Consider the following 12,790-nt stretch of genomic DNA (forward strand, 5'->3'; position numbering starts at 1 on the left):
GTTGTGAGGCAGCAGAGCCTCATCACTGGGAATAAGAATTGGGAGCTCTGCGTGGTCTGGAACTTGTGAGAGCTCTGTGATGCCATTAAACTGGGTAATAGCAAATAGCAGGGGAAATACTACCTCAAAAAGCCTTGTTTTCCCATGATCCAAATACTTACACATATATGGAAGATTCCTTATGTGCAAACTGTTCAGCTCTCATCAACTTTTATTGCAAGCCTCAAGGTGTTTTTTTAATATTGAGAGTCTCCTACAACAGATACCTCACCCAGACTGAAGTTTCCCAATGCCAGCCAGGACCTGGATGATTACAGGTGTGCAGTTACATGGGATGAACTTTCCTGCTTTGTCACTGCCAGCTGTGCTGTGAGACTGCATCACTCTTTCTCCTTTTGTGTCATATTTCCCTCAAAGCATTGACAGAGCCAAGCTGGGTGGGGAGAGCTGCACAATTCTGATGGCAAGGTGAGCACTTGGCCTGGGTGTTTTACATCAGGGACATGACAGGTTCCCTGCTGAGCCCTCAGAGCCTGTTCCACAGAGTTATTGTGAGTGGGGTGTGTGCAGGGACAGCTCCTTCAGGGCAGGGGTGCCCACAGGATTCCGTCTCACCCTCAGCACTGAGATTCCCTCCGTGGCTGCACCTCAAGCAAGAGGTTGGTGTGGTTTGTTCAGCTCGTGCTGCAACGTGAGAAAAGAAGAATCTGCTGTGCACCACAGTGACCCCAAACACTCCCAGGCTCCTGCCCAGTGCTGCACTTTCCTGCACGCTCTCAGGAGTGCAGCAGCCTCAGTGCCTGGCGTTACTCGAAATCTCGGTTTGGCCGCTCTTGCCCAACTTCAAAGCTGTTTTTCCTTGACCAGCCCGTTGTGGTGGCATTTACAGTCTCAGCTGCTGAAGGCTTGTCTGGGTGGCAGAGAGCCAAGAAATGACACCCTCATCTCGAGGATCACAGTCACAGCCCTAAACCCAAACATTACCTGTGTGGGGAGGACGGCAGCTGTGTCATAACTCGTGTGGGCATTTCTGATGAGCACCGGGGCTGGGGCTGTGCTCAGGAGCTGGCTCCAGTTAGGAAGTCAAAGCAAGACACTGCAGGAAGCTCGTGGAAGAGGTAACACAGTCCAAAGGCACGTCCTCTGCTGCTGCTGACGGGTTTCCTGGGGAGACCAGCCCTGAGGAGGGTAGAAAACTCCCAAGTTGCTCATCTTCCAGATTTATCCTGTGACCCTTACAGGCCTGTGAGCAGCCATGAAGGAAATCCAAGCTTGGCACTTAGGTGGGGCTGCATCCTTCCCAGGAAAAGCACAGTGAAGGGCTGGTGAAGGAAAAGAGCCTTTTTCATTTCTCAGTCACAACCCATCACTGCCATTAAGGGGAGGGTGAGTTTAACTCTGGAAGTCAAGGATCCTCTTGATTTTTAGGGTTTTTTTTAGTCCAGACTAAGAGTGACTGAAGACTTAGTGCAAACTTCAGGCATTGGAATGTCCCCATCCCTGGAGGTGTCCAGGGAACACCTGGATGTGGCACTCAGTGCTCTGGGCTGGGTGCAAGGTGGGGATGGTCACAGGTTGGACTGGATGAGCTTGGAGGTCTTTTCCAACCTAAGTGATTCCATACCAAGAACATTGATGAATCTCCTCAAATCTGTAGAAGATAAAGAAAAGGAGGTCTGTGCTTCACGTTTGAACCTCTGAAAGATGAACAGCATCAAACACTCTTGTCCCGCTGAGCCAATGACTGAAATGGCTGAAGAAATTAAGCTGAAGGGTTAAATGTGTCTGGTTTTTCCTGGGAAAAACCAACAGTTAGTTGAGTTTAGAGTACTCTGAGGGCTAGAAGTGGCTTGTTCTGCCTTTAGCAGCCTCCTCATTCCTCTGCTGCTGTGTTGCAAATCAGAAGCATAGAAATCACCCCTCTCTTTTCTAATTAACTCAGATCAGTGCTAGACGTTAATAGCTGGCAAGATGATAATCTCACTGTTTTATCACCCTAATTAGGTCATGAATTATGTCCTGTAAGATCAATAATAGTTTTCCAAGTATTCCATCATTAAGGATTAAAGATGTAATTAACTAATCTAGTCTGCCTTGCATTGGCAGCCAGGGGATGGGGTAGGAGGGTATGAATGTGGTGCTTGTGGTATGAATGTTTCTGCTCAACACTAATTCATCTGCCACAGCACACTGTAGGAAGCAACAGACTGTTCCTGGCAGTGTTTGCCTTTTTTTTTTTAATGTAATAACAGACAAAAACCTATCTGAAGTGACAAGCTTGCTAATTGAAAAGCTGAGCCCCCCTCAAGGCAATTAATTACTTAAGCAGAATATCTGCAGTAAAATTACTGCCTTTTCATTAAAGCATAAACCATGAATCATGGAATATCCTGAGCTGAAAGGGACCCACCAGGGTGATCAAGCCCAATTCCTGGCCTGAAACGGGATAGCCCCAAGAAGGCTGTCAGGAGTGTTGGAGGAAGCAAAACTCCAGGAGTTTCAGGGAGCAGTGTTCCCTGTCCACACTGGATTCATCTGCATGGCCAGGACTGATGCTGCAGAGCAGCAGGATTGTCACCAGACCTGTCTTCAGAGGTGTTTTATCCCACAGCTCTCCAGAGTGTGTGGGGTGTGTTTTGTGGCTCTCAGCCCATGGAAATGGTACCAAGCAGCACAGTGTGATCCAGCTGCAGCAGAGGTTCCTTCTGCTGCAAACCCTAACCTGGGAGCACAGAGATGCCACAATTCCTGTGTCCTGCCACTGAGCTGCAGATGCACCTCCAGCCCTGCTGGCTCATCCATCTGAGGCAGATGAAATGCTGGAGCCAAGCAGCCCAGCACAGCTTTGTAGGCAAAGGAAACTGGAGTTGTAATCCTGCTCCTGCCACGGACTGACCTTGAGACAGAGACTTTTCTGCAGAAGGATGTAATCCTCAGCAGCCCTGAGAGAGGCAGGCAGGTAAGAAGCTTAATTGATGTTTGTGAGGCAAGGTGGGGATTACCTAAGAGGAGGTGTTGGAGCTTTGTGCAGGGTTGCTGTGCCCTGTGTGGGCTTGCAGGAAGCGGAAGGTCGTGGCGTGATGTCACCTGCAATTCCTGACTCAAGTCTACATTGACGTCTTCCCAAGCCTTCTCCTTCTTCCTGTCTCCTGGAGAGCTGTAATCCCTTCCTTTGTAGGGCAGCGTGTTTGCTGTGCTCCACAGCTGATCTGGGACAGGCACCTTCACACTGAGGAGCTGCTTGGGATGCAGGAGATGACAAATGGCAGAGCAGCAGACACATGACGCAGGAGAGAGTTTGCTGACCTGCTTCTTGTTGTTGTTTCTTCACACAAATGGAAAAGAAGATTTGTCTAATGCTCTCTGCTCTGGCACCACTGAAAACGTGGTGATGCAGGAATCTCAGCATTGGAGGGTTGTGTTTCTGGAAGGTGGTTGATTAGAGCTGAAAGGGCAAGTGGAGCCAAGAGGGCTCACCTGAGAAAGTCTTTTGAGAAGCTTTGGGCTTACTCAAGAAAGAATAATTATTTTCCCTCTTAGGCATGGGGTCCTGGAGATCAGAGGGTGCCTCCTGGCAGTTGGGGGACAAGGTAAAGTGCAGCTTTCTGGAGGAGGTGGCTGTATTTTCTCTGTGACTGATGGCTGAGGAGGAGTCTGGCTGATTGTTTGCTGTGAAAGGGGGAGAAAAAAGGCTCAAACCTGAAGGAGGGCCTTGGGACAAGGAGGACACAGAACAAGGCAGACGTGTTTAGAGAGCACCCATGCGGTGTGTGAAGCCCTGGAAGGTGAATGCAGTGCCCACCCTCAGGTCCAAAGGCTCTCCAGCTGTTGAAGTGCTGCAGTTAGTGGCCAGAGCTGCTGGGTGGAAAGAAATCACTGTGGAAGTTTTGTTTCTGGGGAAACGAAGCTGTTGTGTCATAAATCTGAGACCTAAAGCACAGGGAACAGGTCTGGCTTTCTTTGGATAAAACCCTGGAGCCATGTTCTGCCCTCTGTGGCCCCCTTGCCTCGGCCCTCACGTGCCATTGGCATGATCTGGCCAAAGGGACCCTGCAGCTTTTTGCGTGGAACGCTGGAAGTTTGTAAGCAGACAGGGTAAGCAGCCCAGCAGCATCACTCAAGAATGTGAAATATTTCCAAGTGGCTCTTTCTAGAAGTGAAGCAGATTCCTGATGTGTGGATCATGGAGAAACTTCCCTGCTGTTCCTCGGGTCACTGGTGGGAGGCTCTGTGGGGGTGGGAGGTCCAGCTCTCACCTTGTTGTACTTTCAGAGCTTTGCACCCTCACCCTCCTTCATTGTGCTGCTTTTATTGAAATATTCCTTAGCAGCAGCCAGGAAAACACCGACTCCTCCATGTTTGGAGAAGGTACACCCTGCCTTTGGGGTCACAATGTGACCAATATCACTGCTTTTCTCTGCCTGGCCTCAGGTTTTATTTCCTTTGTGATCATCCCAGATTTACTGTTAAGACACTGTTAAGTGTCCCTCCTGGGACACTTCGTATTCGTATAAATTAGAGTCAGCTTCTTTTCTTCCACCAGAGATGTTAGTCCTTCAGGGAGAGTGGCTAAAGAGGGTAAATAGTGCTTTTCCTGACATCCCAGGAGAGTGATTGAATAGTAGGAAGGCTGTGTGCAATTTGGCTTCCTGGCCCTGGTTAGGAGGATGGCAAGGGACAGGTGAGTGCCAGCCCTTTGCCCCCCAAACCTGGGTGCCAGTGGTTCACTGCCAGGAATAGCCTTGACCATGGAAATTTGCATTACCTGTGAGATTTCCAGAATTCCAATACTCCAAATAGTTGAGGAGAGAAATGGCCAATTTGTTGAAAACAACATTTTTGTGAGGTTTGCCTCAGCGAGTGCAGCCTGTGGTGTGTTGTCATTGTACCCTTGGTTCCCCATGGTGAGAGGGAATATCAGTGACCCACAAAGGATGCACTTTGGAGCTGGATTTATCATTTGGGCCCTCAGCAGGAGCTGATCATGCCATGAGGAGGCAGGGAGGGAGAACAGGATCCAGCTGGATGGGTGCTCCATGGAAGGTGAGGCTGTGGCTGAAATGAGGGGAAGGAAAGGAAGGATCGCTGTATGAGCTGCCTGCTGGCTGTGCAGTGATAGATTGGGTTGTGAAATTTGGAACATGAGCTGGAGAGGGGCAGAGGGCTACTGGGTGAAGAGGAGGAAGTGGCGGTGAGCCTTGCCCAAGGGACAGGCTGGGAGCCACTGGTCCAGTGACCGGGCTGTGGGACAGGAAACCAGTTTCCTTCTGCAGCTCATGGGCTGTGTGACCTGCACAGGCTGCCCTACTTCCCTGTGCCTCAGTGATCAGCCAGCAGCCAGGTGAGCTCAGCACTTGCCTGCCTATGTCAGAGCTCCCCGTGCTCAGTTCGTGCTCTGATTTCTGCCAGAGAAATCAGAAATTTCTTTCTCACTCGCTCATCACCGAGCGGCTCCTGTGCCTTCACTGTCAGAGCTGCACGATTCCTGACAGGTTCAGGGTTAGAATCAGCAAATACAAACATTGACAGTGCTAGGGCTTTTCTCCAGAGAGCTGGGATGTTGAGCTGAGCTGCTGCACCTGGCTGTGCTCTGCCAGCCCTGGAACACCGAGGTGGCACTGCTGGGCATCCCTGGGCATCTCAGAGAAGGAGCCACGGTTTCTGACATGGGCTGGAGCTGGGAAATGGGTGGCAGCACTGAGAGGTGCCTTGCTCTGGGGGATTAGTGCCCATCCTGGCTGGGGCTGCTCCTCCCCAGGCCCTATTTGGATATATGACTTAATCCAATCTGCCCAATCTGGCAGTAATGAACACGTAGAGGAGAGAATGCATTCCACCCAGGAGGAGAGGGCTCAGCCAAAAAGCTGCTAACTAGGTCACTGATGAGCAATCTTTCCCCTCCCTCTGTGTCATTTTTATTAATCACTTGAAAAATAGGTTGAGTAATGATTGCAAGCAACTTGTCAAGCCAATTAAAACCAGAGAAAGGTAGGGCTGTGAAGCCGAAGACAAATGCTGTGCTGGTTTTAAATGAGTGTCTGTAAACCCCACTGACCTGTGAGTAATTGCCTCCAAAAATCCTGGCAGCATGTGTGTTTCTCAGTGTGAAGGTTTGTTTCTTCTGCATCCACAGGGCAAACAGTTCATCGTGGCCCAGAGATGGATCACCAGAGCAAAATCACTCTGAATCTGTCCTCTAGCTGCCTTACTCTGCTTTGACTCTTAGCATGTGGACTCTCCAGTGGGGCTTGTCAAAGAGTTCAGTGCACTTTGAATGTAAAATAAAAATGCTGCAGAGCACTTACTCGTTTTATTTTATGTAATTTGCCTGATTCTAAGCTCCCATAGCTTTATAATCTGGAAGATAAAGTGTCAAATCTTACTTGTTGAACAGGGAAAAGAGCTTCTAGGTAATGTCACCATCGTCTCAGCTCAATGGGGTGAGTCTCCCCAGAGTGGATTCTCCAGGACCATTCAGCATATCCAGCACTGGGCTTGTTTTGGTTTATTTTTACGTGTCGGATGGATGGTGTGTGCCAACAATAAATATTTATACTCCTGCATTCCTCTGCCTCTCTATCTGTGTTTTGTCTCCTGTGAGATGCGTGCCAGCACTGTGGGTGCTATGAGACAACATTACTCTTTGGGAGGCTGCTGTAGTGTGTGAGATCCTGCTGTCCAGGATGTTTCTTCCCATCTGTTCCTGGCTCAAATCCCCTTCTCCTCAATTTTAGTCGCCACTTTTGGTTACCATTCATAGACTGAAATGTGATATTAAGGGGAAGAATACAAATATGTCCTGCTGCCTTCCTTCTCCTGCTGCTGCTCTGTCAGCTGGGTGGCAATAACAAAAGGCAATTAGTGACACAAATAAGCTTTCCTGGGGGTAGCTGAGAGCAGCCTTTCTCTGGAACTATTTGTGGCACAAATGGAAAAACACATGCTTCCCTCCTGCCTGAAAGGAGCAGCAGCCCAGGGAGGGAGGGGTGGATCAATAACCTGCCATCTCTTCAGCATTAGCTCTTGTTTTGTAGCACCTCAGAAACCTCAGGGTGGAGAAGGGTACAGGAAGCACAGAACAGAAGTTTTGTTTTTTTACGAGTGCAGAATTTGTTTAAAGCCTCGTGTGCTTGCCAAGAAATCAAATTAAGCCATGATTTGCCCCCATTCCATCCTGGAGAGCTTTCGCTTCTTTCTGTAACTCTGCTGTAGCCATCACACAATCAAACCTCCTCTTTTCAGTCTCCTTTCCCCCCTCCCCATGCCAGACTTTGGGTTTTCCCTGTGGGAAGCAGCCCTGAGCCTGAGCCCACCTGTGTTTCTGCCCTCCAGAGTTAATGAGCTCTACGTGGATGACCCAGACAAAGACAGTGGAGGGAAAATAGAAGTGAACCTGAACATCAGTTTGCCAAACCTGCACTGTGAATGTGAGTACCCCTTCACTTAGCAGCTTTTCTTTGTGCTTTGAGTAATACTTGAAATGGGCCCAGGCTGGTACAGTGGCCCTTCCTCTGTAACAGGATGGAAATAAGTAGCTGCAGCCTCTGCCAATATCCCATTGCTTTCTGTTCCAGGCCAGGGCACCTGTTTTCTTGGACCATGTGTTAGTGGTTGATCTCCTTCACTGGCTTCTTTCTGAATCTCATTTCCTTTCTTCTTTTTATTTTATTTATTGTTTAATAGCGACCTTTTTGTGTCTGGGAGCAAGAAACCTCCCAAGCTCCATTTGGAACTGTGAATGCACCAGCTGGTTGTTGGCTCTTCCCAGGTCACCTGCCTTGTCTGCCTGAAGTTGTTATGTTTGTGTGATGGGGAGTGCAGGCCGCTGACAGGACATGGGAGGTGTATTTGTGTCAGATAGACAGCGTGAAAAGTTTGGTTGCAAAGCTTTTCTGCTACAACAATTTTTGACAAAGGGCATTATCACCTCAGTTTAGTCAGATGTCAGGAAAAAAGGTGTGGATTTTTTTAAAGTAAAAGCAATACATGCTTTTCCTGTGCAACCTTCCTGTTTCTTATTTTGTTTGATTTTTTTTAAATTATCTTTTCCCTCCCACCCCTGCAGTGGTTGGACTGGACATCCAGGATGAAATGGGAAGGCATGAAGTGGGTCACATTGACAACTCGATGAAGATCCCTCTCAATAATGGGGATGGCTGCAGGTTTGAGGGCCATTTCAGCATCAACAAGGTGAGTGGCACTGACAGTGACAGGGGGTGAGGGTGTGCTGGCTGGGGAAATGATGGCAGGATCCATTTGTGAAAATGAAAATTTGGAAATCTGTCTCTCCTGCTGTGTTGTGTGTGTTTATGACTCTGTCAGAAATTTAAATCAGTGTGGGGAGAGGAGGCAGCATGGCCAGACCCACAGGGAATGTGTTAGATCAGGGGTTTGCTTCACTCTCCAGAGCAGGTAATGGAGACAGAAGTGCTGATCAGCTCTGTGCAGCAGCCCCATGTCCAGGGGATGTGTGAAAACCCCACAGATGCCAAAGGGCTCCTGTGTTTACTCCTCACGACTTCTGCACCTCCAAGCCCTGACTCAGTGTGGAGAGGTCTCTGGCAGTGGCTGCACCCCAGCTCTGCTTTGTTCTGAGAGCTGCAGAATGGCAGGAATGTTCCCTGGCATTCTGGAGGGTGCCAGGCTCCTGCTGGGATGTTTGGAATACAGCACGTGGCCCCACGCATGCTTGCTGGGGATGCTCTGCTTCTGGCTCAAGGAATGAAAATCCAGGCCTGGAGGAGGCTCCTCTTTGGGATGGGTGTGTTCCAGATTGAATAATCTTGCTATGTAATGCTGGAGATGACTTGCTGGGGTGGGGGAGGCACTGGTGGGACCCAGAGATGTCCTAAGAAGGGCACACCCTTTATTCACTCCTCTTGGTGTACCACAGGCTACAAAATCCTCCTTCCTTCTTTTCCTCCCAGCTTGTGTTAAAGCACATCTAAAAATAACAGACAGCACCTCTTGCTGATTCTGTGGCATGGAAAGGATTGGGGATTTGAAAAGAGGACTTTGTCCTCATCTCCAGGCCACCAGGATGGCTGGCTGCTGGTAGTCCACCAAACTGGGAAAGGGCTTCTGGAAAGTTCTTGCCCAGACAATTCCCAGAGCACAGAGCTGAGGTAGCTGAGGGTTTGTGTGCTGGATGTGGTGTGTCCTGCTCACCAAGGGGGCAGAGTGTGGCACTGAGGAGCTTCCTGCACTGCTCATTTGTGTCTCATTTAGTGCCTGGGACAGCTGTCACAGGCAGGGGAGCTGGCCCAGGGCTTGTGGCTGTGGAAGCCCAAATCTCCTGTGTGTGACCTGGCACTCTGCAGTGCCTTGGCAGGAATTGGACAGGCTGGGAGCTGCAGTGGGACCTGGCCAGCCCTGGGAACTGACCAGGGCTTGCATTTGGGTGTTGCTGTCCCAGCTGCTGAGGGAGGACAGGGTGACAGTGAGATGATGGTTTGTGCTGCTTGCTGCAGGCCCTGACGCCCTGTTTGCCCAGCTTGTTTATGACACTGCTGGTGTCCACACCTGAAAGTGCTCCCAGGAGAGCACTGCTGCTCCTCAGGTCATTAAATCAGCTTTCCTGAAAGCACATGGAAGGGCATGTGGCCTCCCATGGCCCTGCTGGTGAGGTGTCTGTGCAGAGAGCAGCTGGGCAGCAGTTGTATAACCACCCTCCCACTCCTGCCCTGGGCTGTGCCACATTGCTCCTCAGGGTTGCTGCATTTCACAACCTTTTCTCAATAGGAAAATATTCTTGCATCCTCCATGTCAGTGATTGAGCTGAATCTGCTGAAGGACTTCAGGGCTAGTGACCTGAAAAGTGCATGCATGCAGAGTGGTGCCAGCAGAGAGACACCAGGGCTCATTTTCTGTCTTGGAACTGAGCCTTTAGGTGAAACTTGTGCTTTGCAGTTCTTTGTATTTCCCTCCATTAAAAAAATTTAAAGGAAGGGGCCTTGCTAGCTTCTGCCGAGGGGAAGATCTAGGTTAGTTTGTATGGGATGCCGACGTGGGTTTGGTGGTGGATTTTCTCTTTATATAAAACTCATTCTTGCACACAATCTCAGAGGTAAAGTTGCTCCTGACTGGTACCAGAAGAGAAATACATCCCGAGCTCCCTGGGCTGCTCTGCAGCAGTGGGCCCCTTTGCAAGTGCCAGATGTGGGAGTAAGACATTGAGCAAGAGAGACAGGAATTTTATTTTAATGGGGATGAAAGACATAGCCCTAAGTGCTGGGGATCCCTGGAGCTGGGAGTGACCCACTCCTCATCAGCAGTGTGGGGTGCCAGACTCCGGGGTGCAGGATTTGGGTGCGATGGTGTTGGTCAGCTGCAGGAAGGTATCACGGATTCTTCCACCTTCCTGGATGGATCCAGGCATTCCCATGTCACAGCACAGAGCCTGGCAATGCCTTGAGGGATAAAATGTGAAATCCTGTCTTCCCTGTCGTGGCTAATTTTAGGTCCCTGGTAACTTCCACGTGTCGACGCACAGCGCGACGGCGCAGCCGCAGAACCCCGACATGACTCACGTCATCCACAAGCTCTCATTTGGGGACAAGCTGCAGGTGAGTCCTGAGACTTCCCTGGCTCTAGGGGAATGCAGTGAGAGTGGTTTAATGTTAGACACTTTGGTTTTATGGAAGGCCTGGGTGTCCCTGCAATGTAAGCTCAAGGCTGGAGGAGTTCACAGCTGCCACCAGCTGGGGCAGGAGCAGTGTCCAGGCACAGGGCAACTGTGCTGTGTTCTTTTGAAACTCAGAGTGCTTCTGAAAAACTCAGTGGAGAGAGTTAGAAATGAGGGCTTGTGGCTCAGCAAAATCCTGGTTTTAGCATGAGCACAGCAAACAAACCTTTCTGGCTTTGTGGAGCAGCAGTGATGCACTCAGGGAAGATGTGTGTTGGCTACTGTGCTCACCACAGCAGCAGTCAAGCTCTTTTTAATTCACTTCACTCTACTTGTATAGCAGACACCTATTAGTCAAATTTGCTCTGTGAAACACAAGTTAGACTTAGCACTGCCAATTCCCTGCTGGGAAGAAGCTGAATGCATGCACTTGCCCAGTGGATAGAATTTCACCAGGTGCTGCAAGTTATGTAATATTACCTGATTTCTCAATAAGGACAGATTACAGCACTAGCCTGCTTCCAAGGAGCTGCCCTCGCAGGTGGGAGTTCCACATGTGCACACCCAGCTTGAGACTCACCCTAAACATTGCTTACCCTTAGCCTCTCTGTAATCTTCTTTCCTCAGCACAGACGTCTCATTAGTCTGCTCCTTGTACACCCACTTCCAAAGCCCTTTTTCATGCTAACAAGTCTAAGCGTTGCTTTGTAGTCTTCTGGTTCTGCTCCCGGCTCCTTTTAGGAATGATCTTGTGTGGGAACCAGGAAATATTAGCGTATAAATAAGCTTGGCTTAATGTCTGTGAAGCACACTGAGATTATGAAAAATAGGAGGTGAGTGGTAATGGGGAGCTGTGCAGCCTGCGTGGGAAATGGGTGCTCTGAGGGAGCATTCCCATTGTTTTATCATGGAGCAGCTGGAGTGTGAATCAGCATGGAGGAGGAGCCTGGAGAGACAAGCAGCAAGTGCCTTCAGTTCTTGTGGTGAGGAACCTGTCTGGCAAACGTGGAGTTGGCTCCTGGCTGGGGCAAGTTGAGTATTTTCAGAGCTGAGGATGAGTGCTCGTGGTCTGAGGTGCTGCAGGCAAGCAGCAGCTCAGCAGCACAAATTAAAGAAGGATATCTTCACCAAACAGGTGCTACCACGACTCAGCAAGTGTGGGGAGCTTTCAATCTGCCTCAGTGCACCTTTGAATATTTCAGGTTGTCTCCACCTGCTTTGATGTAATAAAAGCTTATATTCCTTACAGAGGGTGAGGAGCTCCTCATTCACTTGTGTCATGTGCTGGGAGTTTGTTCTTTGTAAGATCACTGACTCTGCCACAGTGATCCACTGAGGGACAGGCTGTGTTCTCCAGAAAAACCAGTCTCTTTGAAGCAGAGATTTAAATATCATCTGGCACTGAATGAGCTTTGAGTCTTCATCAGGACTTTGTGCACAATAGTGGCAGACTTCCTGCAGATTTTTCATCCTCATTGAAATGAGATCAGAATGAAAACCTGCAGAATTAAAACTCATGCAGTGAGTTCTGCATGTCAGGTAAGCCAGTAAGGAGAGGAATGAGAAGAGCAGGAGGTGATGCTATTTTACTATCAGGGGTGGACAACTCTCCTGACAAGGTTAAAGCCAGGATTATTCAACACCATAATGTAGAAATTATGATTAAAAGTGCAACATCTCCTATTTCCACATTTCTCTCTTACTGGGTTACCTGATGGCTGGAGGTAGGAACTCATTGGTTTGAATTTTGGTCTTGATGAGGGGAAAATCCACCAAAATTTTGAAGTGAACCTTAAAGTCTCTGGTGCAGATGTTCTGTAAGAGACTTGTTAGCTGTATCAAGAATGGAACACAACACTGTGCCCACTCCAGGGGCTTCTTTTTCTTCTTATGCCTTTTACAGTGAGTAAAGAATGAGCACAGGCTGCAGATGCAGTGTGGGAATGGTGGTGGTTGTGTGAAATTCCAGCAGAGCAGAAGGCCTTGCAGCAGGATCAGCTGCTGCTTTTGCTCTGCTCCTGCTCCCAGCACCTTCCAGTTGAGCTTGCTGCTGATTTTGTGTGTCCAGAATTTCCTTTCTGCTGAGCAGAACTGGTTCATTTGCTGCTTCCTCCCTCATCCACTCTGCAGTGCTGGCAACAGGGAAATGTCCATGAGGATGAGACA

General features: G+C 49.2%; 1 protein-coding gene across 1 annotated transcript in view; it reads left to right on the forward strand.

Moving 5' to 3' along the window:
* ERGIC1 (endoplasmic reticulum-golgi intermediate compartment 1) overlaps window positions 1–12,790 on the forward strand; it is a 52,339-nt gene that overhangs the window by 29,807 nt on the left and 9,742 nt on the right. Inside the window, exons 4-6 of the mRNA XM_064724732.1 lie at window positions 7,333–7,427; window positions 8,066–8,190; window positions 10,461–10,565. Of these exons, the coding sequence (XP_064580802.1) occupies window positions 7,333–7,427; window positions 8,066–8,190; window positions 10,461–10,565 (325 nt within the window). The remainder of the gene's footprint in view (window positions 1–7,332; window positions 7,428–8,065; window positions 8,191–10,460; window positions 10,566–12,790) is intronic.

This window comes from Zonotrichia leucophrys, chromosome 13, assembly GCF_028769735.1.
Source record: "Zonotrichia leucophrys gambelii isolate GWCS_2022_RI chromosome 13, RI_Zleu_2.0, whole genome shotgun sequence".
Classification (NCBI taxonomy): domain Eukaryota; kingdom Metazoa; phylum Chordata; class Aves; order Passeriformes; family Passerellidae; genus Zonotrichia; species Zonotrichia leucophrys.